Source organism: Trichomonas vaginalis, chromosome I (genome assembly GCF_026262505.1).
Source record: "Trichomonas vaginalis G3 chromosome I, whole genome shotgun sequence".
In the NCBI taxonomy this organism is placed as follows: Eukaryota; Parabasalia; order Trichomonadida; family Trichomonadidae; genus Trichomonas; species Trichomonas vaginalis.
Window position 1 is genome coordinate 17,800,833 of NC_067203.1, and position 25,553 is coordinate 17,826,385.

General features: G+C 32.9%; 6 protein-coding genes and 2 pseudogenes across 8 annotated transcripts, besides 2 other annotated features; 4 read left to right on the plus strand and 4 right to left on the minus strand.

Annotated features, from left to right (window-relative positions):
- Positions 1-313: 313 nt before the first annotated feature.
- On the minus strand, positions 314-722 carry TVAGG3_1004070 (positive regulation of lamellipodium assembly; the record flags this gene model as incomplete). The annotated part of the gene is made up of 1 exon (XM_001316996.2): positions 472-711. The coding sequence occupies one exon, from the start codon at positions 709-711 to the stop codon at positions 472-474; it is 240 nt and encodes a 79-aa protein (XP_001317031.1).
- Positions 723-1,245: 523 nt separating this feature from the next.
- On the minus strand, positions 1,246-2,924 carry TVAGG3_1004080 (uncharacterized protein; the record flags this gene model as incomplete). Its single annotated transcript, XM_001316997.1, has 1 exon — positions 1,516-2,763. One exon carries the CDS (start codon positions 2,761-2,763, stop codon positions 1,516-1,518), a length of 1,248 nt encoding a protein of 415 aa, XP_001317032.1.
- Positions 2,925-3,275: 351 nt separating this feature from the next.
- TVAGG3_1004090 (GTPase protein) lies at positions 3,276-3,982 on the plus strand (the record flags this gene model as incomplete). The annotated part of the gene is made up of 1 exon (XM_001316998.1): positions 3,378-3,878. One exon carries the CDS (start codon positions 3,378-3,380, stop codon positions 3,876-3,878), a length of 501 nt encoding a protein of 166 aa, XP_001317033.1.
- Positions 3,983-4,914: 932 nt separating this feature from the next.
- On the minus strand, positions 4,915-6,991 carry TVAGG3_1004100 (zinc ion binding; the record flags this gene model as incomplete). The annotated part of the gene is made up of 1 exon (XM_001316999.1): positions 4,964-6,985. One exon carries the CDS (start codon positions 6,983-6,985, stop codon positions 4,964-4,966), a length of 2,022 nt encoding a protein of 673 aa, XP_001317034.1.
- A 445-nt stretch (positions 6,992-7,436) lies between these two features.
- TVAGG3_1004110 (spectrin binding) lies at positions 7,437-9,068 on the minus strand (the record flags this gene model as incomplete). Its single annotated transcript, XM_001317000.1, has 1 exon — positions 7,437-9,068. The coding sequence occupies one exon, from the start codon at positions 9,066-9,068 to the stop codon at positions 7,437-7,439; it is 1,632 nt and encodes a 543-aa protein (XP_001317035.1).
- A 2,211-nt stretch (positions 9,069-11,279) lies between these two features.
- On the plus strand, positions 11,280-11,525 carry TVAGG3_1004120 (protein of unknown function, DUF4106 family; the record flags this gene model as incomplete). Its single annotated transcript, XM_051254368.1, has 1 exon — positions 11,280-11,525. One exon carries the CDS (start codon positions 11,280-11,282, stop codon positions 11,523-11,525), a length of 246 nt encoding a protein of 81 aa, XP_051079942.1.
- An 833-nt stretch (positions 11,526-12,358) lies between these two features.
- Positions 12,359-22,301: a mobile genetic element.
- On the plus strand, positions 13,436-14,752 carry TVAGG3_1004140 (annotated as a pseudogene). Its single transcript has one exon. A coding segment is annotated over exon 1 (1,317 nt).
- Positions 22,302-24,147: 1,846 nt separating the features above from the next.
- Positions 24,148-25,453: a mobile genetic element.
- On the plus strand, positions 24,242-25,372 carry TVAGG3_1004160 (annotated as a pseudogene). The gene has a single exon. A coding segment is annotated over exon 1 (1,131 nt).
- Positions 25,454-25,553: the final 100 nt, after the last annotated feature.

The following is a 25,553-nucleotide window of genomic DNA, read 5'->3' on the forward strand; positions in this document are numbered from 1 at the left end:
TTATCAATTCATAATCAAGAGCATGTGAACATTAGTCCGAACGAATATAACTCTAAATAACTAATACTTTGATAATGGGGCAGTATGGGACAAGTTTTCAAATCCGAATTCTTATAATCCAAGCAAAAGTAAATGAAATAAATATAAATTTCCCAAAGGATTATCCGACGAAATAGTAAAATGTTAAGTTAGGCGATTTAGCATTTCAAAACTCAAAAAAAAAAATTTTGTATTAAAAGGTTAAATAACCAGATTTGAATCTCAGTGATAGAGGATTAGAAGAAACATATATGTTAACTTATTTCTTTATGAATTTGTGTATTTTTGATTTCTTTTCCTTATTTTGAAGATTTTCAGTTAAAAAGTTTCTAGTAATTTAAAAAATGGGTAAAAGAAGTAAGTAATTTTGTATTATTCAACATTGCGATATAGAAGATTTACGTGTTTTTAATCTGACAAATAAATATCGTCTTATTCGGCGGAAGCTGGTTGATCTGTGCAGCACTTCAACTGGTTTTCAATGAAAACAAGACGTCTCTCGAGCTGTGTTAATTTCTGATTTAAATCTGCCAATCTTCCACGAACGTTGGAATGGAATGTGTTAAGGAATCTAACAACGCGCATCATACCAAGGGAAATGTTCTGTGCAAACTCACGGTTCTTGAAGTCTTTTTCGACAGATGTGCGAACGCTGGTGCTATCGAAGGACATCTGATTTTTTTAATTTATTATCAATAATTTGCCCTTTCGTTTTTCCCCTTATCAAAAAGTTTTTATTTCCGGTTTTTCGTTTCGTCTCGGGATTTGATATTATTCATATTGATGTTCACATAAGAATATTCTCTGTATGCTCTTTAGAAAATCGACTCAAATTAAAAATGAAATTTCAAAATTAATATTTTTCGAGGGAATGCATACTAAAAATAAGATATACATCTGTAAAAACTGCTGTTTTTTAATTGCAAATACAAATGTCCATTCATATTAAAATCACGATGATAAGAGAGTAAAACTTATTAGGTGTCCTTCAGATATATTATTATATGGCATATAGAATTTAAAGTTATTGGCATGAAATTATCCAAATTGCATGCTGCAACTATTTCATATCTCCAAATTTATTATTTGAATGCATTGAATTTCTAATTGAGCTAGAATAGGACAGCAAAATATATGAAGAACATCATTTTCAGAAAGAGATTAAAGATTAGATTAAAAAATGAAGTCCAGAAAAAGATGTATTAACTAGGATCTGCATTTGATATCTTCTCCAAATTTCAAGCATAGTCTCTGTAGATATTTTGAGAATTCTAATATATCAATTTTATTATCCCTAATTCACAAGGATTAATCTATAATTATCCATTAAATAACTATGGTTTCTCGATAGTTTAGCAATGCAATTATATAAAAAAGTTTTGAAATTGTTTCATAAAAATTTTATTACCTATTTTTTTATTATTCAGTGACATATTTTTAATCACGCAGAATAAGAAAACATAAAAATTACACAAATTATATAGATTGGACTGCGTGTGCGCGTCTTCTTCTTGATTCTTTGTCCGTATCGAAGAACATGTGAATATAGAGGTCACTAAGAGCCTGAGGGTGAATGAATGACATGTGGACGAATATTATTCCGAAAACGGCGATGAAGAAGAATATATATGAGAAATTCTCAAAAGGGTTGACCATTGGCTTACGTCTTTGAACGCAGAAGATCTGATTAGCATCTTCGAATGGGATTGTGGTCTCTTCACCTTCGTAGTTATGACCATTATTAGCAATAATGCCGGCTTTGCTGTCCAAACCAAGGGCATCGTATGTACAATCGGATAATTCGAGAGAGTGCTTACGACCTGTGACAATAGGACGTGAAAATGGTTTTGTATTTTTGAGGATAAAGCAAAACTTGAGAGTTGTTGCTTGGCTGAAGGTTAAAATCTGTGTGAGCATATGGGTATTGTTAATGATGTTGCATTTGTCGATTGTTGTTGGTTCACGACCGAATTCAAGAGAAATAATCGAACCACCGGTGCAAGAAACGAAATGAGTATAGCGAATGAGGTGATTATTTGTACGGAAGCATGCCAAAGCTGCGCCGCCACGAGAACAAAGTCCGCGCGAGATGTTTGAGTTTGAATATTGTCCACCACCGCCACTGTGATGGAGGTTGTACTGAATGGAGCCGAATAAGGCTGGTGCACATGCAGAGGATGTCGTATAGTTAATATCATCTGGGAAATCTTCTTTAGGAAGGATCTGAAAAGTTTGACCAGCATTTTCAGCTTTGCAATGGTCAATGCAGCAGCGAATAAGAGGGAACTTTTCTGGTTGTAAAAAGAGAGCACCACCATTATCAGCAGCTTCTGCACGATCAATAATCGTTTCATAACATTGGAAAAATCCATTTTCACGAAGATATTTAATAGCACCGCCATCACCTCTATTAATGCATTCAACGAATAAACAGCGTGTAATTTGACACAAATCGTGATCAAATTCTGAATGTCTGTTTCTTGTCTGTCCAGTAAGGTTAAATGAGTTAATTTCTACTGCACAGCTGAGGAATTTTCTGAATTTGGATGTTTGGATAAGAAGTGTTCTCGGCGTGTTTGTTGAAAACAGAGCTGATTTGAATGAATGGGAAAAGTGTGAATTTGATAATGTGAAAAAGGAATTGGATCTTCCAGCTTGAATATTAAGGAAAGGAGAACTCTCATATAACCTGGAAACTCGTAAAGCAGTTAATGTTTTGTTCATTTTTTTGCAATTATTTGTCACTTTTTTGATTTCGTTTAAAAAAGATGGTTGCAGAAGAAGTAAAAAACGATTACTATTGATAAGCTTGACAAGTATTATCTCATGAATTAAAGCACAAGAATGGGGGTTTTACTCAAATATATACTATATAAATGAGTTTTCTTGATATCTTTAAATCTTTTAGTGTTGAAGCACTTTTTAATCAGAAAACTATCTAACAAACAACTAGGATATAATGAAAATTCAATGTCAATGCATTAAATAGCAAAGTTTATCTTGATTCATCAAAAAATTGTTTGGAAAATTCAAAAATGAGTATGAGAAAAGCAATATTTCATAGTATTAGTGAATATCTTCTATTTGCCAATCTTTTTACAAAATTTTAACTTGCGATATTATGAATTTAAAATCATTCCATGTAAACTATTTAATCAATTCAAATTTTGAAATCACCGCGGCAATATTTTAAATTAAGAATTTTCGATCACAAAATTTTTGTGCTTTTCAATTTTTTTCAATTAGAGAACGAACTAACGAAGAAAATGTCTATACACGAGCGCAAGGTTTTACTAGTGGGAAACACAGAAGTGGGGAAAACTTCAATAATCTACAACATGTCTAAGAAAGAAGCTCAGACGAAACCTACAATAGGAGCGCATACTTTTACAATCAAAATGAAATCAAACGAGAATGATGTTACACTGAATGTATGGGACACAGCAGGCCAAGATGAGTATAAATGTTTCATTCCTATATTCGCACAAGGCGTTGATGTTGCAGTTATTGTTTTTGACGTTTCAAATTCCGAGTCGTACGATTCGGTCCAAATTTGGGTTGCTACAATCAAGAATGAGTATCTTATTAATGATATTTTTGTTGCTGCCAATAAATCAGACCTTGAATTCGATAAGGATGACCTCAAAGAGATATCGTGTTTTCTGGATGAACATAGCATACCTATGTATTTTACATCAGCCGTTTCTGGCAAAAATATACCTACCTTATTCCAAGATATCGCTGATTTGCCATTCCCTGAAAAAGTAGCAGAAAAAGCAATAGAATTTAATGAGCCGGAGTTTTCACGCGAAAAATCCAAATGTTGCCTGTTAATATAATTTTTTTGCTACAAAATGTATATTATACATTTTGGAATCATATCAGAATATCTTATTTTTCTTATTTTTATTTGTTTGTATCTTGATTATAAAAATGTTTGTTTATTTACTATTTATATAGAGTATTTATCTGATTTTACAAGTTGTTTAACTAGAAATCAGATTTTCAAATCTTCTGCATGAATGATTGATAGTTCTTGTACGAATTTATTGGAAATCAAAAAATATTATTTGATGAATCAAAGATTTTTAAAGTACAATACCAGACAAATATTTTTATTCTAACATTTATATTATTTGACAAGAAAATCTATGCGCTTACTTTTGGAATAGTTTCCAATAAAACTTTTGCTCGATCTTGGAGCTCTGTAAATTTGTTAATGAAATCATCGTCCTTACTCTTTGGTATGAATTTAACTTTTTCTTCAAAAATATTACAGAAATATTGAACAATAAAATAAGAAAGGGAATCCGCACGGAAATCATCGCTTAAACTTTGAAAAAAGCTACGCATATCTTGAATCCATCTCGCCGTTGATGAATATGCGTTGTTTATAAGTGCCAATGTAATTTTAGTTAGTTTTTGTTTATCATTAACGATATTTTGCTTTAGTCCTGTCTCGTTCTTGAGAAAAAACTCTTTAAAAAGGTTACTCTGTTTCATTTCCTCAATAATATTGTGGCAATATTCAATTTCATAACTGTTCATGAACTCCGGCTTCGACATTTTTTTTGAAGAAAAAAAAGTGTGCAAAATTTCAAAATCCTTGAGGTATATCATATCTGCATAAGATGATCGATTCTGAAGAAAGAGACTAATTCCTGAGGAAAAATACTTCATGCAAAGAGACTAATTATTCGAATCCAACTGATAGCAATTTTTTAATTTTATATTATACAAGTAACTTTAGCATGAGCACAACTCATTCTAGTTTGAGCAACGATATTCTGAGAAAATAAAATATTTTGATCCAAATTTCTTATAATTCCTTTGTATTAGATAAGCATAATTCATGTATTGAAGTTGTTTGATACATTTGAATAAAATATTTTTTATTTTCGAGACAAAAAAATAAGATAATTTTTTAATCAGAAGTAAAGAATCCCCAAACTTCAATTTGGTCAGCAGCAAATCTGTGCTTTCCAGCCAAGAATTCCTTAGCCTTCTGTGATCCATACAAGAAACCAATACCGAATGAGTTTTCAAGTTCAGAAGAGCATCTTTCGAAGCTTTCACCCGCGATAACTAAATCTTTTCCACCGAAATTCAATGTTTCTGGTGTAGACATTGTGTAGAACTTCTCATCACTCTGTCCTCCGTAAGGAATGAAAGCATCCTTTGTTATTGAGAACAAGAATGTTGATGATTTATCAGTCTTTTTAGTTCCATCAGCTGTCCATTTCGAAGCTGCGAAACCTCCGAAAACTTGGTCACCGGATTTAATCAAAATACATGTAATTCCCATGTTATCAATCATTTTGTGCATGAGTCTTATATTCTTTCCATGCTCTTCAGAAGAGAAAAGCATGTGTGGCTCAGGAACACCTTTGAATGGGAAGCACATGTACAATCTGTTTCTTAATGTTCCATCCGTGATAATCTTTGAATCAGCGAATGGAACAAATTCAACAGAAATTCCATTTTGATCGTATTTCGATTGTTTCCTTTGAGCCATTTTAGTGAGTTTCGTGTAGTGTGGGTCTTTTGGCTCAAGGACTGTTGATTGCGCCTCTGATTCTGTGTATGTGTATGAGTATGGAGTGGATTGTGATTGGTTCAAATCTCTGTTTACAGGCTTCTTTTCTTGTGGCTTTTCAATTTTTGGTGGAGAAATTTCGATTCTTCCGTAAACGATGAGATTTCCTTCAACTGAGATATCTTGTGGAAGATCTTTGTTTCCGGCCATTGTTTCTTCGAGTTTCATGTTCCTGTAGACAGTTTCGAGAAGAGGAACAGGTTCTGCGTTCTGTTTGTAGGAATCGAGAAGAAATCTTTGACGTTTGAGCTCATCTTTCTTCCTAAGGAGTTCTAATTGCTTGGATTTAACGATATTGGCAACTCTAGCGTTTTGTACGCGTGAATCTTCAATTGCTTTCATCGCAATCCTCATGATTTCGTCTTCGACACTTTTTTGATTCATCCTGATCTCTTCGAGCTTCTCTTTTGTGGCTTCTAGCTCGTCATCGATGATTCTGTTGCGCTGGTCGAAGAAAGGAAGTGGACGACGAAGAATTCCCATTGCATCAGAATATGCTTTTTCAATTGGGATAAGTTTGTGCTTGGCAAACTCTCCATGAGCGTGGCTGCCTTTAACCTTGCAATCCATGCATATAGGACGATGGCATTTCATGCAATAATACATCACATTGCAATGAGGATGTTCTGGGCACTTCTGGACAAAAGGAAGTGCTGCCTTAAGATCCTCACGCTTGTGATCTTTCGTAAACTCGTTATTATGGCCGCTCTTATCGCAATCAACGCATAATTTCTTTGCATCGTTTTGGCAGTAAATTGTAGCATTATGCTTGCCGCACATATCGCATATTGTAGCACATGGTTCTTTGTCTGAAATACCCTCTTTGTATTCAAATTTGCAGACATGAAGAGCTCGAACTTGTCCTGGATTGAAAACGACGAATTTGTTGTCACCAATGCGTATTGATTCGTAGCCTTCTTGAAGGTTACTAACTGTTGGTGCTTGTGTTAAGTACTGAACTTTGTCCATCGCTGATTTAATATCTTGATGATTAATTACGCGTCCAAGACCGACTTGAATATGAATAACTTCGTTAAACTCGCCTGATTTATTGAGTTCAACTGTGTCTGTTTGGAAAGTAAATCCATCATTTGGATGAACTTTAATTCCGTGTGATACTATGTCGCTCTTTGATTGTTTCAATCCAACAGTTGGTAAAAATACATCAACAACATTAGCTGGATCGTGATTCTTTACGTAGTTGTTAAATTGAGAATTAACTGGTTTTAATCCGATGTCAAAAAGATCTATAAGCTCCAAACTTGGTGCGTTAAGTTGTAATCTAAGCTGATGTTCAACATATCCAAATTCTTCCCCAAAAGGAGACACCTGTGGAAGTGTTAAAGACATTCTGCGATAACTGCCATACGTTACATGGAAAAAAGAAAATCCGAATAAATCATTGGTATGGATGTGTTAGTCAATGTTATGACTTTTTGGGTGAGAATTCTGCCTGGATTTTCAAAATTTTGTCGAGATTGATATATTTGTATCTTTACTTTCCCATAAAAGACAAAGTTGATTAAAATAAATTCCAAGGTTTAATCACATGACTATGCAGCCTAATTATTTTGAATGATAGTGAAAGTCATGAAAATCATTATCGTTCTATCAGGTTTTCAGATTCTCTTAAAGTTTATGACTAAGCATACTCATTATAAATTATCAAATTAAAGGCATACTCATTATAATCTTTCCAAACAAGGAGATAAGGAAATGCTGACCAAAGCTTGTGAAGAATTATCAATATAGAGCAATCAAATTGACCATATTATACCATAATTTTTTAATCAGAAAACTTTCAATTATCCGTTGAACCTTGCGAAATTAGATATTCAATTATTGCGGTATGCTTGTATTTTGTTGCATATTGAAGAATTGATTTTCCTTTCAAATCTTTCCCATTAACATCTGCGCCATGTGAAACAAGAATTTCTATTATTTCTTGATATAATTCGCTTAAACCTTTCTTCAATTGTGGAATAGTAGCTTCTATATCGTCCCAATAAAATTTTTGCATTGCAAAATGAAGAGGAGATTTTCCATTTTTATTTCTTGCATTAACATCTGCACCAAGTGAAATGATAAGTCTAATCAATTCAGTATTTCTAAAAATGACAGCATAATGAAGAACTGTTGCCCCAAACTTATCTTTTGCATCAATATCTGCTCCATGAGAAATGAGAATATTCATTATATCCATTCTGATTTCTTTTGAACAATCGAAATCCAATTTTCGAATAAAGTCCATATGCAAAGAATAGATATAGTGTTCATCTATCAGATAAAATATAGCTGTTTTCCCAGAGTTATCTATTGCATTGATATCTGCTCCACGTAGAATTAGAAAATCTATCATTTCTTCATTGTTTCTTGATGCTGCATAATGAAGAGCGGTCATTCCAGAAAACCATGATTTTGACATTCTAGACACATACCTTTTTTTACTTTTAATATTGATATCCATTCCTTTTGAAATAAGAAGATCGACTATTTCAGGCATTTTCTCTTCTACTGCTATATGTAGAATGGGTAATTCTGAATAATTTTCTTTAATATTTGCTCCGTTTAAGATAAGAAGTTTCGCAGCTTCATTACAGTGACGCTTTAAAGAAATATAAAGAGGAGAATCTCCATTTTTGTTTTTGATATTGATATTTGCACCTTTTGATATAAGAAATTCCACAACTTCTTTATCATTTCCTATAACAGCGGAAAAGAGAGGAGTTTCGCCTAAATTATCTAATGATTCAATATTAATTTGATATGGATTTATCGAATCTAATAAAAACTTACATATTTCGATATTATTATATAAACATGCAAAGTGGAGCAAAGTCATTCCATAAAATTTATCTGAAATTACTGAATTCATTTCAAATTTCTCATTTTTAATTATATCATTAGTTTGTGGGAATGCTGCGCACCATGGAAAGATTAGATTTTTGTCTTTCTCGAATAAGAGAAAAACAGCTTCAAGATTTTGTGAATTTATTACTTCTTGATAATCGAATTTTGCTGCATCAACAATGTCATGATCCAAAATATATTTAAGCATAGTATTGTTGTGAGAACTGATTGCATACTTTAAGCAATCAACATCTAATGGATGATATTTCAAACATTCATTGATAATATCTGTATTTCCTCCAATTATTGCATTGTGAAGACATTCTGGTGTTATTTCCATGTGATAATTCTCTTGAATAAATTTGAAAATATTTACTGATCCATAATAAGCGCATTTTTTAATATCGGTTCGAAAACAGTTCCTCATAGAATACATGTGTATTGAAAGTGCCTCATGAGTTGAAATGTCATTTTCTAAAATATATTCCTTAAATTTTTCTATTTGGTCGTTCATTATTATCGAATTATATTCGCATTTGTTATAACGCGTTATTCCTAGTAAAGATCTTGTCTTTTCATCCATTATTTCAAAATTAGTTTGTTCTTGAATTGAAAATTTAATACATAACTGTTGATTGATTGCTGAATATAGTTCTACTGATCTGAAATTGTAGATCGATGCGTTTTTTATGCTTTGAAGAAGTGTTTCAATTGAGATTTTATATTTATCTATTAAGGGTCCACTGTAAAAATTGAAAGTCTCTCAAAATTGAGAGGCGATTTGCAAATAATCGTTATCGTCATTTTTCGAAAATCCACTTTTCCTAGTGTTCTGATTAATATTATGTGAATACAACAATGAAGCATATGTTTCAATAAGATGGTAATATATTCTATCACGTCAAATCTCATAAAAATTGCAAAATCAGTGAGTTTTATAAGAACATGATTTTTTCGAATTTTTTCGCTTTTGGATGCGTGTTTTGAAAAATAGATATTTTCGAATTTTAATTTTATCTTAAGTATAAGTTTTATATTAGGAATTTTTTTGACCTATTTCCAATCATTAATTCCAATGTTTTTCAAGGAATTTAATTGAGAAGAAATTAGGAATTTCGCTTTAATGCCATTACAAACAAAAAAAAAAAAAAAAGGTAGTGGGGCTTCCAGGCGCGTTGCGCCCTCTAGCCCTGAAGATGTTTAGTATAAATGAAGTTTTTATTCGGAGGGCTTCCAGGCGCGTTGCGCCCTCTAGCCCATAAGAAATTTTTCCCAAGACCCAAGAGGAGGACCGAACCCCAGCCGACCAGCCGTTGACTTTTTTGTAGAGCACTCAAAATAGTATAACTTTGTCCGGACAAGTAAGGGTCTATCGTCGCTATAGGAAAAGTTACAGGCGTTCCAAGGAAGTATACTTTGAGAAGCCTTTTCCCCCTTATAGAATGAGATAGGACGGTTATTTTACAAAACTGACAACATTTTGACCGAGTAGTTTTTTGTGCTGAACAAAAAGTGTCATATAAACATCTGTCAAAAACCGCTTTTTAACTTCACTTAAAATGCCACGTAAGCTACGTAAGAATATACGTAAGAGGAAGAGAGCATTGAAACATCCAATAGTAAAACTGACACCACAACAACAGTTGCAACAACAAATGATGAATGACCCACTATGTTGCAACAAATGTCAAGCAACCCTATGCTTTTAAACCGAGTTATTGGTGCACAGAGTGGAGGTTTAAGAGCGGCACTTTTAGCGAAAATGGCAGGCTATGGTGGAGCTGCAGACGGAACAGCTTATAACCCTCAAAGTCAAATGAATTTGAGTTCACTCAAAAATCAAATAACAGATGTCAAAAAGTCAAACATAGACATACAGAAACAAATAAGTGAAAACGAAAAGAAACTAGAATATGACAGACACACAAAGAAACTCAATGAGTTAAACGTAGAGAAAAAGAAGAAAGAAGAACAACTGAAAGAACTAAGTACAGAGGAATATGCGAAAAAAGTGTCAGAAAAAGCAGCAGAAGTAGCAAAAATGGAACAAGATGTTATAAATTTGAAAAACCATACTACTCAATATAAAGTACTGAAAGATGAAGAAATAAAACAAAAAGCCCTGAAGACATATATGGATAGCGATGAGTATAAAAAGAAGTTGAAGCAAATGTAAAGGCAGAAAAACTTTTACAGTTGCAAAACCAAACCGTACAGTATGAAAACTTAGCACAAGAAAGTAAAAATAACGACGCAGCCATGCAAAAGGCAATGAAAAGCGCAGAATATATAAAAGCTAATAATGACTGGTTAGATACCCAAGCCAACGCTAAAGCAGCCCAACTTATAGGGTCAATAAGGACAAAAATACAAGCGGATGAAGACAGTTCAAATGAAGCTTTAACGAATGCTGACTTTAAGAATGCCTTCGAAGCTCTTCATAGTAAGGTGAAACAAGTGAACGATTTCTCATCTGGAAAGAAACTGAAGTCTGAAGGTTTCGACAAAGAGTTAAGAGAAGTAGCACAAAATATGACGAAAATAACAGATGCAGCAACGAGACAGGCAGTTCAAAGTGCCTATGACGCCGTTAGAGCAACTGTTGTGGAAAGTCAAGAAAAAGAGTTACAACAGACCAAAACAGACCTAGTAAATGCTTTCTTAAAAACGAAAAGTCAGGTAGGACATTATGTTGCAGATGGAACATATGTGCCAGCTGGTGGAACTTATATACCACCAAACCCTCCAAGAGAAGCACCTGCACCAGGACTACCTAAAACATTTACATCGTCACATGGACACAGACACAGGCATGCACCAAAACCAACACAACAACCAACAGTTCAAAATCCAGCACAACAACAACAACAACCAACACAACAACCAACAGTTCAAAATCCAGCACAACAACAACAACCAGCACAACAACCACCTCCACAACCAGCACAGCAACCAACAGTTCAAAACCCTGCACAACAACAACCACAAACAGAGCAAGGACATAAAAGAAGTAGAGAACAAGGAAACCAAGAATTCTTAAAAATGCTTAAGGAAGATTATGGTTACCCAGATACTCTTGACTTTAGTGACAGATATAAAGAAGCTATTAGAAAGTTCAAGGAAGGAAATACTGACCCGAACCTATTTAGCTTTATGGCTCAGCACCAAATGGGATATAATTTCAAACCTGGAAAATACAAGCTCGCTAAGGGATATGATTTAATAGCATATCATCCAAATGACATGAATGAATTTACTCCGAGATATTTGGTGTCAGAGCTAAATGATAATTCAACTCTCTTCATGAAACGCGTAAAAAATAGAGACGGAACGAAAGAAGAAAGGTTTATGAGTCCGGATGACTTAGATAGGGAACTTGTTAAAAACGGTCTCGGAATATATGAAATGCCAGCAGATGAGGTACAAGAAACTCCACAGGAAGAACTAGTTCAGATACAACCAGACATGGAAGAAATAGTTCAGCAACAACAGCTAGAAGAGCCTGAAGGAAACGAACAAGTCCCTCCTTTGGAAACTAACTTCACAGAACTAGATGAAGATTTGGAACAGCCGAAAAATCTTGACCCTCAACAAGAGTATGAGGTGAATATGGAATCTTTCCAAGAGTCTAAGAAAAATTCGGCTGACATAGTAGAAGAATATCGAAAAATGTTTGCCGACATACAAAAGACTCCAACATCAGATGAAAATATTCAGCATAGAATGGAAGTACTGAAAGAAAATGTACGCAAATACAACAATCCTTTTTACTTACGACCATATAACGTTCAATCTTTGGCTGAACTCGGTGAAAATAAAAGGTTAAATTTCAACAAAACATATAGAAATGAAACATTGTTTAAAGTTCATTCAGAACCTAACCAATATGGAAACAAACCTACTTTTGTTTCTGCAGACGATGGAACTACAATGAGATGGGGTCATAAAGCTAATCCGGATAGGTGGTTCATAAACTTACAACCACAATTCCAAGAAGTTGTAGACGCAATGGAAGTGAATGGTGAACCAGATATAGCTGGTATTTTCAGCGCGGCTTTAATGCCATTGAAAGATATGAAAGATGCAGATATTTTGGACCAGTATGAAATGAACATGGCTGATGGAAATATAACACCTGACGTTCTAGAACATTTATCTCAAAGAACTACACAGAACCATAAAGATGGTATATTTGGTGAAGAGTTTAGAAAGAAAGTTAGGGAGAGAGAAGGAAGAGAACCTATTGTACATGACCTTGCAAACGAAAGTTTACAAAATGTCATAAAAACTTACTTTGCAGACAATGAACCGAGAAGGGATGAATATTTAAGAAAACTCAAATGGACAGTACAAATGAAATGTTAGTATTGAAAAACATGTTCCTTGACAAAATAAAACCAACTACAGAAATAAATGACGCAAGACTGAAACATTGGGTAAAAGCTTTCCCATTCACAAAAGATATTATTGGTAACATGGAAAGAAAACCAGAATGGCTACAAAAACATATATTTGGAAACGAGCTTATTCCATATGGACAAGCTCTGTTTGAAGAGCTTGAACCGGAAACTCAGGAAAGAGTCATGCAAACAATAAGCGAAGACTCAAATACAAACTATGACAAAATCTTTCTAGGATATAGGTTACCTGAGATGGGCGACCAGAGCCCAAAGGCAAAAAGGACATGGGAAATTTACAACATACTAGGTGAACATGAGGCAAAGATGCAACAACTTGAAGCAGAGGGCAAGTTACCAAAAGCGACACCAAAGAAGAAGAGAAGAGTAGAACAAAGTGAAAGTAGTGAAGAAGTAACTTCATCTAGTGAAAGTAGTGGCAATGAAGGAAAAAGAAGAGTTAAAACTCAGTCAGGAAGAAAGTAAAGCTTGGTACGAGTGGGTTCTATTATGACACATAAATCCAACTATTCTATATTTTTACCCATATGAAATGTACGCCGCTCAGAATATAACGCCAACAGTTTTGGATGCCATGAACGGAAATGTTTCCGAATGGTATAACGAATGCGACAATGCCATTAGAAGGTCAGAAATAGTTCCTGGAACTTACGAATATACAACTGCTGTTTCTTATGGAAACGTAGGTGAGTTTGGAGAAGGTTCTTCAACAACAGTAGATATTGCTTGCGACAGGTTTCATATTATTTCTATTGACAACTCATTCTTATACGTGGAACAAGACATTGAAATAAAACCTTCTGCCAAGTTGTCTGACAAGAAAGGTTGCAATGGAATTTTCTATGTCGGATACCAATATGCTCCAGAAGTTTTCATGGGATATAAGATATATTCTAACTCTGACTTAGTTCAAACAGTAACATGGGCAAACTATGAATGGTTCGCTTTGAGAAACTCAGTACAACCACAAGCTAGAGAACAAACAGACCAGTATGCAACTATTGAGAAAATAAGAAGACTTGACCCTAACGTTCCAGGAGTTTATGTTGACCTTTCTGGACAAACTGCAGCAGCAGTAACCAAAGTAAAACTGAAACTTAGAGTTCCTTTGTCATCTTTCTCATCTTCAGGTTTTTAAGATACTTGCCAAACTGGGCAGGAAAAATTTCTATTGAACTTACTCCAAGCAAAAATAACTTAGTCATTGCAACCAACACAAGACCCATTCACTCTTACAGACGTAAGGGGAACAAATAAAACGTCATTCGCCGAATTTTGCAAAGACAAAGTTGACTTAGACTTTGGTTTCTCAAACCTCAACACTGAAGTAAACTATTATTTCAATGCTGCTGGAGATGCTTGGGACCCAGTTAAGTTCACATGCGAAAAATTTGAATGCAAGAGAATAGAAAGCAGACTTGCCGTTTATATGTTGGACCCAGATATTTCAAATGCTTTAGCTGCCAAATATATTGCAATTCCACTTATGTTCCCTATACACCAAATATCTGTCAAAGACTTTGCAGGTGAAGTTGGAAACCAAAGTGCTGACCCAGGTGCAAGAACAGATATTGCCTTAACAACTGCAATGAAACATGCAGATACTATGTTTGTTCTTTTCAGACGAACTATAAATGACTATTCTTGTTTCTACAACCCTGGTATTAAATATCATATAAACATAGATGGCAAATATTATCCAAGAGAAGAATATTCTACAGTTGAGGATATGAGGTCATACAACTTGACATTAGATGCTATGAACTTTAACAACAACTTCACAACAACCATTAACCCTGAAATGCAAAGTTCTATTATGCCATATGTGAAAGTATGGACTCATACAGGAGGTCAAAAAACTCAATATACAAATGGAGACCGTTCAAACTTTTGGCTTGGCATTCCATTTGCTGACTCAGAAGACTTTATGGGTGGTATTTCAACTGTTGGTACTGTACAAATAACAATATACTGGTGACAGAGACGGTCCAGATGAATTGAAAGCAAAGAAGTTTACAAAACCAATAGCACTTTTCACGGAAGATGCTCTTTTGAAGATTCGTTCGATGAAACCTGCTGGGGCTCCTCAGATTGGCATAACGACAGCTTCCATCGAGCAGATTTTGGCAGCAGGTCAGTAAGTTTGTTCTTGAACTGACTTCTCTCCGTCAAATATTGACAGTACGCCAGTTTTGACATAATATTGTATTATAAACTTTCCTTTAGTAATATCGGTCAGTTTTGAAGTTATATTTTTGTCTGCTTCAAGAACTTTCACCATTTCAGTTTATACCAACTTTCTTTGCTTTATGAAAATATTTTGGTTCAGCAAATATTGCTATTCTATAACATTTTCCATTGTTTGTGTAAAGAACTATTCTGTCAATGTATTTGTATTGTTTGTGTGTGTAAACTTTGTTTTGCTTCAATTCAAAGAGATATCCGAATACGTCCATCTTTTTATTCTAAGTAAAATGTCATTTCCGAAAAATAGAAGCGTAAGTGTTTCAAAAGGTTTAATGGCGGTGGCAGATGTGAAGTTAAATTCACCAAACTCAAACAAACAGTCAAAGTGTTATTGTCAATGTCAAAGACAGAGATTGTTGAAATGGGGAAACCATACGAAGACGAAGATGGTATAACAATAGTTCCTGTAAAAGAACAACCAACATATCCTGAAGTTAGCAGAGACTTAAGTTCTGTTGCAGATATTCGAAATGACTACCAACAACTTAAAGACAACTTCAAACTCAGGAGAAGATTTGTCAAGCTTTAAGTATAATGTTAAACTTGGTCGAACACAACCCTGTAAAAGTGAACTCATATGTCATTGCACCTCATGAAGTTTTGAAAGAAACTATTGAAACTTTTGACAGAGGCAGACGATATAAACATCAAAGAAATAGAACCCGACATTAGTTGCTGTGGTGTTTCATATAATGTCATTGACAAGATATACGTTATGAAAGGAGGTGAAACGTTGAACTTAAAATATAGTTTCCCAGACGTTATAAAAATATTTGACGACCACAACATTTCATTAAAATTTATTTGCTAAGTAAATGGCAGAAGACATAATGGTTTATACTATTACGACTAAAAACCCTGAGTCATATAATTCTATAACACAAACTTACAAAGTCCTCAAGGACGATGTTGTAAACTAACCTTAAACACAATGACGACTAAAGCCTGTTTTGCTCTTTTGACACCAGAAGACTTTATTGTGTGAATGGTAAAAAATACTCCTTTGAAGATACTTACTCAGATATACCACCAACAGGTTTTGTTGACTTATTTAATACTTTAAGTACGGGTGTAACATGTGCTGCAACTAGAGCAGGTTTCATTATGTTGGATGTCCGACTGAGTTTACTATAAACGATATGAGCTATAATACAAAACTATATCTGGTTTTTACTACCAACAGTTTCCTATAACAGGAAAAGGTGTCATACAAGGAATGTCTATTCCATTGACATTAAGCACACCAATCTTATATATTGTTTCAAACTTAGGTTCAAAGTGTTATTCGAATGTCGACAGAATATTATGACCAAAAGATACTTATGCGTATAAACAATACTTTCTCTGCTGGTTTGCCTATTGTTCATTCGAATGCAGAATTTTCAACCTTAGTGAACTCAAAACACTTTGGCAAGTATAACGTTGACATTAGTTGACGCAAACTTTGTTCCTGTAAAACTTTTTATGTCCTATGTATTTGTCAATGACGGCAGAAAGTTTCGAATTGGAAGATGCAACTGGTGAAAGTATTGTATTACAAGAACAACTTCAACAACAAATAGCTCAAGAACAACAAATGCAACAAATGGAACAACAAAGTCAGAATAAAAAATATTATTTTTTTTATTTTTATAAAAATGTACAGAATAGATGTTTCAGATTTTTATGACTTCCAAGCATTCAGAAATATGTGTCCATTTCGAGACTATAACAAAGCAGTCGAGAATTTGAAACGTTTAGTCATTTATGTCGACTCTGCCCCAGAATGTTATGTTATGAAAGAATGGGATGTAGTCTTTAAACAAACCTAAAGCGACAATAGTTTCAGAACAAGAATGTAAACAGAAACTTAAGAAAATAAAAGTCGTACAAGTTGGTATGAAGATGTTAGATGCTTGGGATATCTTATTGTCAAAGTTAGAAGATTTTTCAGTTCGTATAAAGTTTATACATCCTTCTCCCAACTTCTATTCTATCTCACTGATATAAAATTATTCGAAAACAGTAGATGGATTTATATAATGAAATGTTTTATTGGTATTTTAGTATAGATACTTGGTGATAGGTCAGAGTTTCCATTTGTTAAATGAAATGAGAACACTTGGAATGTTTGGCATAATGGAAACGAGAAATGATGTTAGCACAAAAACGAGCAATATCATCTATAAGATAGTATTATCGGCTCTTATGTACAAAACTACATCTTTTTCAACTATCAGTGTCTCCAAAAATTGAGAGAGCGCACTCTCAATTATAAATTTGTGGAAAACCTTCGAGAGGGATAAGGGTATACACAATATCTTAACACGAATCAGTTCTTACTAGCATATATCTAAGTTATCAGTATTAGGTTTATTCTTCGTAACTCTCATTACTGTAAACAAACCTCTAGATAAATCATCCCGTTCTATGCTTGTGTAAATATATTAAAACTCTTCCAAGATGAGATATGAGATAAACGATTGTATGGGTAGGAACTTTTCAAGGGATGAGGAGGAGCAACTAAGTAAGATTTTATTGGGAGACAAATCGATGTCTATTGACAGATGTCTGCTTATACTAGCAAGACACACAAAAGTAATTGTGTAGTCTGTTCAATAACCCAGTTATTATAGTTATTAGACAAAGACCAAAGAGTTATTGTGAAATACTGTCTGCACAAAGTTATCTAATCAGGGTCTTTCAAACAATCACTTAGAGTCTCCGATAGACGTTAGGTATAAGCTTCTGACACGATTAGTATTAATTGTTTATGTTGTCCAGAACGAGTAGATTCTCCACATTCTATGCTATGTAGATTTACAAAGTATATTCACTTTTGGACTGCGTTGAGAGTCAGCACAATTTGACACGTTCTCGACTTTATCTCTATTACCAGCGTTGTTTGCGTAATTATATATAATAGACAATAGTAATCACTATTATTCTCTAACGATTCATAATCTCAAGTACAATTCCACATACCGAAGAGAGACAAACTTGTTAGAAGCAACAAGAGTGTATATGAACTGTTCATAGATGAAACTGACTTTGAGTGTTTAGATGAAAGTCATTGTACGATTCGTATAAACAATATTGTCAAGAATATGGTTATATGACAGCGTCTAAACGAACATTCTTGGCAAATGTCAAAAGTCTTTTAGACGTACAGAATGGTGTATATACAAAGAAAAATTTTTCTGAGTAAATTTTAAAAAAATATTTTTTTATCCGATAGAAAAGATGACGAAATATATTTCAGTAAACAAGTACATGTCAGGACTTAAAGAAGAACTAGACCCATTCACATATTTGAATGTTTACTTCTACATTTTGAAAAGTCTTCATTCAGCAAAGTTTGGAACATCGAACCAGTTAAGTTTGCTATTGTGACTAAAAATGGTGCGAAATTTGAAGACTTAGACATAGAAGGTTTGTTAACGGTCAAAGAAAGTTTTGACAGAAGGTTTTCAAACCTTAAAGAAGGCAAAGCATACAAACTTGTTATACCTTATGAACCAAAGAAAGCAGACGACTATGAATATTATGAGTCCTAAAGTTGTAGAAGTTCAAGGTAAATTGGGTAAAAAGATTTTTAGAGTCTAAGCCAGTGTTTTGCTCCTAAAGAGGAAGAGAACATTGACATTGACCCAGAAATGTTCTAAAAAAAATAAATTCTTATTTTTTACATGTCAAATTTCTTTTTCTCTGGCTCTGGGTTTTTCTTCTCTTCTTCTACTTTCCTTTTCTCTCTTCTTCTTTTTCCTGGTGGAGTTTATGTCAAAACTTCTCAGAACCATATTTTTGGTAAAAAGTTCTTTGTCCTTTAATAGCTCTTCTATTTGTTTTCTATTTCATCTTCAAGAACAGCGCATGTGTCTTCTTTGCATTCTAAGAAGTTTTGTTTGGACTTCATCTTCCAAGAGGCGTCCATCTCTGTCAACAAGTCTGTTCATTGACAAATTTTAAGACTGCTCTGGCTTAATGTTTTATGGTTCTTGTCATATTCCCAGAAACAGAACTTTAGAAACAAATTTCCCTTTCTTGTTTACACTATGTAAGATTTTAATGGTCGACAGATGTTTTGCTGTCCGAAAAGCTTGTCTCGAATATAGATAGCGAAATCGCTAGACATTTTCTAAAAAGATAAAAATTTTAATTTTTCTAAAAATATGTTAGAAAAAAGTTTGCTGACATTGACAAGAAATTTGAGAATGCTTTTAAAACAAGACAAGAAGGAAGTTAGAAAATGCTCAGATAAAACCCATACATGACAAGTTCTTATTTGTCAGAATGGTATAACAGGTCTAATTGCACCAACCTGGGTCTGGTAAGACTTTCACTTATCTTAAAAATGGCTGCACAACAACAAGAACTAGATGAGAAAGAACCAATTCTATGAGTTAGTAGTCATTTGTAGTACTTCGGGTCAATTTGACCAAACCGGTCAATTCGTTCAAAGATATTATAAAGAAGTCTAAGTTAGTATGTATAAAAGGATACTGAGTTGTTAAGATTGGATAAAGAAGTACCAAAGAAGAGTTTTGAAGTATAATGCCTATAAATGAGTATGTCAATTCGAAGTTTAAAGACCCAAATGAGAAATGCAGAGAATTATTAGAGAAGAAACACTTCAGAAACAAACAGAAAGAGATAGATACATTTCGAAGAAATTGCAATCTTTACGATTGGAAGACTTACCCTCACAGATGTCTTCTTATTCTTAGATGATTTCGCCTCTCATCCTTTGTTAAAGAATAGAGAACAAGACATGTGTCGAATTTCTTAAGAAGCTCAGACAACTTTAACATTTCAGTCGTAATATTGTGTACAGACAGCCAAGAGTTTAAAGTAAGGATGTTAAAAGAATACTTACTGAAATTATACTTTTCCCCGGATGGTCCGAAGACGATTTCAATGGAACTTATGAAAGAGTCCATGGCAGGTAAGTTTGACAGACATGACTATGGGAGAAGTACAAAGTCATACAAGACCCTCATATCTTCTTTCAGAATTCATATCTACGCAAACAAAGTTCAAATTGTAAAAAGGTCAATAAAAATAAATGGTTTCATCTACCCTACTTTGTTTGAAGTTGTCAAAATACTCTGTTTATTTTTTCCCTTTAACAATGGCAAATCTTTCTTTGAAGGTAAGTATTGTACAACCTTTCATATCATAGTGTGTTTGAGGTAACGTATCTTGAACTATTTTGTTTCACATTTCATTTGGGGTCATTGAAATCGGTAAGTTTTCGCGATAGAACCAATTCTGTCAGAATTGTTAACATCTAGCAGGTCGTAAAAGCTTTTTTGTTTCTTCTGGACTAAATGCAACATAACATATCCGTTTAATCTTCTTCATTTTCCATCTCTTCAAGTATAAATCATATACTTATAGTTCTTTTCCTTTTCTTTTGGTACCGAACGTGGTATTCTTTTCTGAATGCTTTTGTCTTTTGCTTCAAGCTTGTTTTCCATCTCTTCACGTTCTTGTCCTATGAATTCGTCAAGAAGTCTGTAAATATACCCAAGCATAACGAGGCGAAGCCCACACATTGCAACAGCATTTACAGAAGATCTATGTACATAATATCTCTCAACCCGTTTGGCAATTTTTTCACGATTTTCATAGATTTTGGCGACTGGGGTTTATATCTACTTCTCGAGTTTTTGGAACTAACGAAAAAAAATCCGTAGTCGATTTTCAGCTTCATTAATAGTTCAATAGTGCTTTGGTTCCTTAAACCAGTTTGTTGGTTTCTTCAGTATCTGGAGGCAAAAAACATGCTGTCAAAATACTTTGCATTTGGTACATATCGCTTTGACCGAACAATGAGACGGAGTTGGTTGTTAAACTGAAACCCAACTCGTTATTCTTCATTTATAGCTTCATGGACTATAACTGTGTTGTGTGTTTTCTTTTGTTGACATACTGTCTTTAACATACAAAATAAAAAAATAAATTAAAATAAAACTAACTTTATTTTATTTATTTTGTATAAAAAGATAATGATTTCAGGGATTTTTTTTGCGAAGTGTAAATCGTCACTTCGTCAAAAAATCAACAGTTATATAATGAATTTGTCATTTTTCAGCAAAAAATACTTTTTTAGGTGAAGAGGGTGAGATTCTTTCACGCTCTTTTTTCACCCTCTTTTTTAAACCTCCTGATGTCCTTACTGAAAAATAATGTTTCCAATGTCATTTTACTCAGATTTTATAACAGAATTCGGCAAAAATAAAAATTTAGGGTAGAAGGTATATCTTACCCCGTTTTTCTACCCTTTTTTTAACCATTAAAGTTTTAATAAGCGTTTTACATAGGTAAACATTGTGAAATTCGTGAAATTCTAAACAATTTTGCTTAGCTATACGATTTACTTGTTCAGGATTGGTCAAAAGTTTTCACAATATTGAATGTATCTTTATAATTTCTTCTTGAACATCTGAAGAAGGAAATCTCAGCTGTGTGGATTAGTTTTTGTTAGAAATGCAATATGTTCATTTTGGTTTTCTGCTGGTTTCTCTGCTTCTTTCTTTAAGTCAGCATTAGTCCGTTTCGCATACGTTCTATTCTTTGACAGAAATATGTTATATTTCCTTTATTGCTGCTTTACATTTAGAACATTGTGGGTTCATTTTAGCATTGTACATTGAAAATTTGTCCATAGCCAAGTTACAACTATAGCGGTCAAATGGTCCCTCCTTAAATTCCAAAACATGCAGGGTTTTGTTTTGGGGTTGTTTCTGATTTGTTCCGTTCCATATTTTACACTTTTATCTTTATCTCTTATCTGCCATACACATTCGCACTAACGAAACAAAGTTGTCCGTAGGTCTTAAAAATTCTTCAAGATTATATATGTCAGAAACATTCTTATATACCATAATCGCAGTCTTTGTCATGACTTTGTGGTTGCTGAAATCCGCAAGAACTCATAGTTAAACCTTACGTAATGAAACTTTTAATTTGCAACTGGTCGGTTGGTCTGACTTCATTTCTTCAAAATTCCTGGAATAGTAAGCTTTTGTTGTTGTATTTCAGGAAGTTTAGGTAGAATGGTCAATTATATCCCTGCATTTCATAAATGTATTGTTTCATTTGTTTCATCTTTTGGCAGTGGCAATCTTAAAATCTCTTGGAGAAAGTTCTTGCTTTATCTTCTGGATTGGTTGTTTCGAAATCAAAACGAATCTGGAAATAGTTTTTTTGTGAAACGTATCCTACTAAATTGAAGTTGGGTTTCAATAACTAAAGAGTTTGGTAAAGTTGTTTGCTAACATGTTTCTTACAATAAAAAATAAAAAAATATTTTTTAAAAAAAACTAATTTATATTTTTTTTTTTATGTTTTATTGTGAAAGTGTCCAAAAATAAATTGGTTTTCAATGAGTTTTTCTACAGATGGTAGAAATGAGGGTAGAAAAAGGGTAGATCTAAACATCTACCCTAACATTATTTTGCTGAATTCAGCACAAAAATGAACGAAGGTCAGGATGGTATGTAAAAGTAACCTTTGAATTCATTCATAGACACCCTTTGTAAAGCTCAAATAAAAAGTTTGGTTTTGAAGGTCGAGCCACTTTTGCTCCGCCGTTATTCTTTCAACCAAAAACTTAAGAATTTCCCTGCATGAATTTTGTATAAAAAGAAACAGTCCGAATTCCGGCGTTGCTAATATTCTTCACAAAATGCCTTATAATAACTCTTCCCAGGACTTATTTTCCAACAACTTTCTAAAGTCTTTTTCCTAAACTATGACTGACTGACGGCACAAAAGTGGCTTAACGAAAAACATTAATATATAAAATTCAATGAAAAAATTCAAGAGGGGTGAAAAAAACAGGTGAAAAAAAGAGGTGAGATGCTAACCTCTTCAAACCAAATTATATTTTTTTGGTCCGGGAACAATTTTCCTCTCAATTGGAGCTGTAACATACTCTTTGCGTTAAGCGTTCAGACCTTCTCGAAGTCTTGGTTTCTCCTTGGACTGAGATTGGAATTGGAATTGCTGGGGTGGAGCCTTGCTGGAAACAACCAAGGGTTGGGGCAGTAAGGCATCAGGCCCCTAGGAGGGTAGTTCGGGAAGCTTGTGGTGGGTAGTAACCCTTGGAGGGAGTGTGGTAGAATTTACCGAAAAAAGTGACACTTTAACCTTAAATTTCCAAACACCTATTTTTTGATTATATTTTGTTAATTTATATATTTTATATATATATGTATATTTAATAATGTATATAAAAAATTATATATGTATAATATATTTATATATTATATATTTTATATATTTATATATGTAATAATTTATATATGTATATATTTTTATATTTTATATATGTATTATTATTAATGGTATATATTTATATATGTATATATTTATAATATGTATATATTTATATATGTTATATATTTTATATATGTATATAATTTATATATGTATATATTTTATATATGTATATATTTATATATGTATATTTTATATATTATATATTTTATATATGTATATATTTATATTATGTATATATTTATATATGTTATATTTATATAGTAATATTATATACTGTATATATTTATTATGTATATATTTATTATATGTATATTTATAATATGTATATATTTATATATGTAATATATTTATATATGTTATATATTTATATAATGTTATATATTTATATATGTATATATTTATAATATGTATATATTTTATATATGTATATTATTTTATATGTATATATTTATATATGTATATATTTATATATGTTATACTATTATATATGTATATATTTAATATATGTATATATTTATATATGTATATATTTATTATATGGTAATATATTTATATATGTATATATTTATATATTGTATATATTATATATGTATATATTTTATATATGTATATATTTATATATGTATATATTTTATATATGTATATATTATATTGTATATATTTATATATGTATATATTTATATATGTAGTATATTTATATATGTAATATTTAATATATGTATAATATAGGGGTGTCCAAAGGTGCGTTTAGCACAGCGCTCTTATGAGACTATTTAAAGGAGATATATGCTGATTATAAATATATAATAAAAAATATGAATATATGTATATGATGATATGTTGTATTTTGGCGCCATGCCGATATAAAATGAATTTTGAGACAAGAGGCGGTTTCGCGGGAAAATTTGGCGGGATTTTTTTCATTTTTTTTAAAATGAATCATAAAGAAAACATCCTCGCTCTTGCAAAAAAATTGCAAAGACTGTAAAAAAATCTACGAGACATTGGTAAAATGCTTCGGTATGGATGCTCCTAGCTATTCCACTGTAACGTATAATGTTAGGATGTATCACTTCATGAACAAAAAGGCGCCCATCATAAAAATTGACAAAAAATCGCCGGATAAAAGAAAAATCAAAGCAATTCTTCAAGCGCTAGATGAAGACCCAAGAGCATCACTCAGAAAGGATAGAGGAGATGACAAAGATACCACGTACAACAGTCAGTTATTATCTGCACAATTATTTGAACTACAAACATAGTATACACGTTGGGTTCCCGCACAACCTTAATTCAGTTCAAAAAAAATCTAGAGTCCAATCTTCGAAAGAGCTCCTCTCTATATTGGGTGCGTATCAATCCAAGAAGTTTCGCTTTTTAATAACAGGGGACGAGTCTTGGTTTCAATATGCAACAGAAGCCAAAATCATGTGAGATCCCGAAGGATGAAAATCCGCAAACATTCCCGAAGAAAAAAATTGAACACACCAATGATGATGTTGTCGGTTTTTTGGGGCGTGAATGGCATCATCGCAATTGATATTCTTCAAAAACCTAATACGATGAATGCTCAGTATCTAATTGACAATGTTCTTACTCAAATTATCAATTCTGATGAGTTTGAGAAATCCAAACAACAAAAACAAAAGTTTGCAATTCATTTTGATAATTCAAGAGTTCACAAAAGTCATAAGGTAATGAATTACTTGGTGGAAAACAATGTCAAAGTTGTTCCAACCCAATTTATTCACCTGATATTGCACCCTCTGACTTTTATTTATTCGGCCGCTAAAAAAGAGAGCTGAAGGACGCGAATTCCGCGAGTCCAGATGATCTTGAAAATTTTGTAAGAGAGCAATTTGAGCAATTTTCTCATGATGATTTAAGCGTGTCTTTCAAGCCTGGATCGATCGCTGCGAACGCGTGATTGAATCCAATGGGTGATTATATTTAAATAAACTTTATATATATGTAAACTTGTTTATTTCTATTCGCAGTATTCAGGTTTGTGCTAAACACACCCTTGGACACCGTATATTTAAATATGTATATATTTAATATATGTTAATATTTAATATATGTATATAATTTATATATGCTATATATTTATATATGTAATATATTTATATATGTAT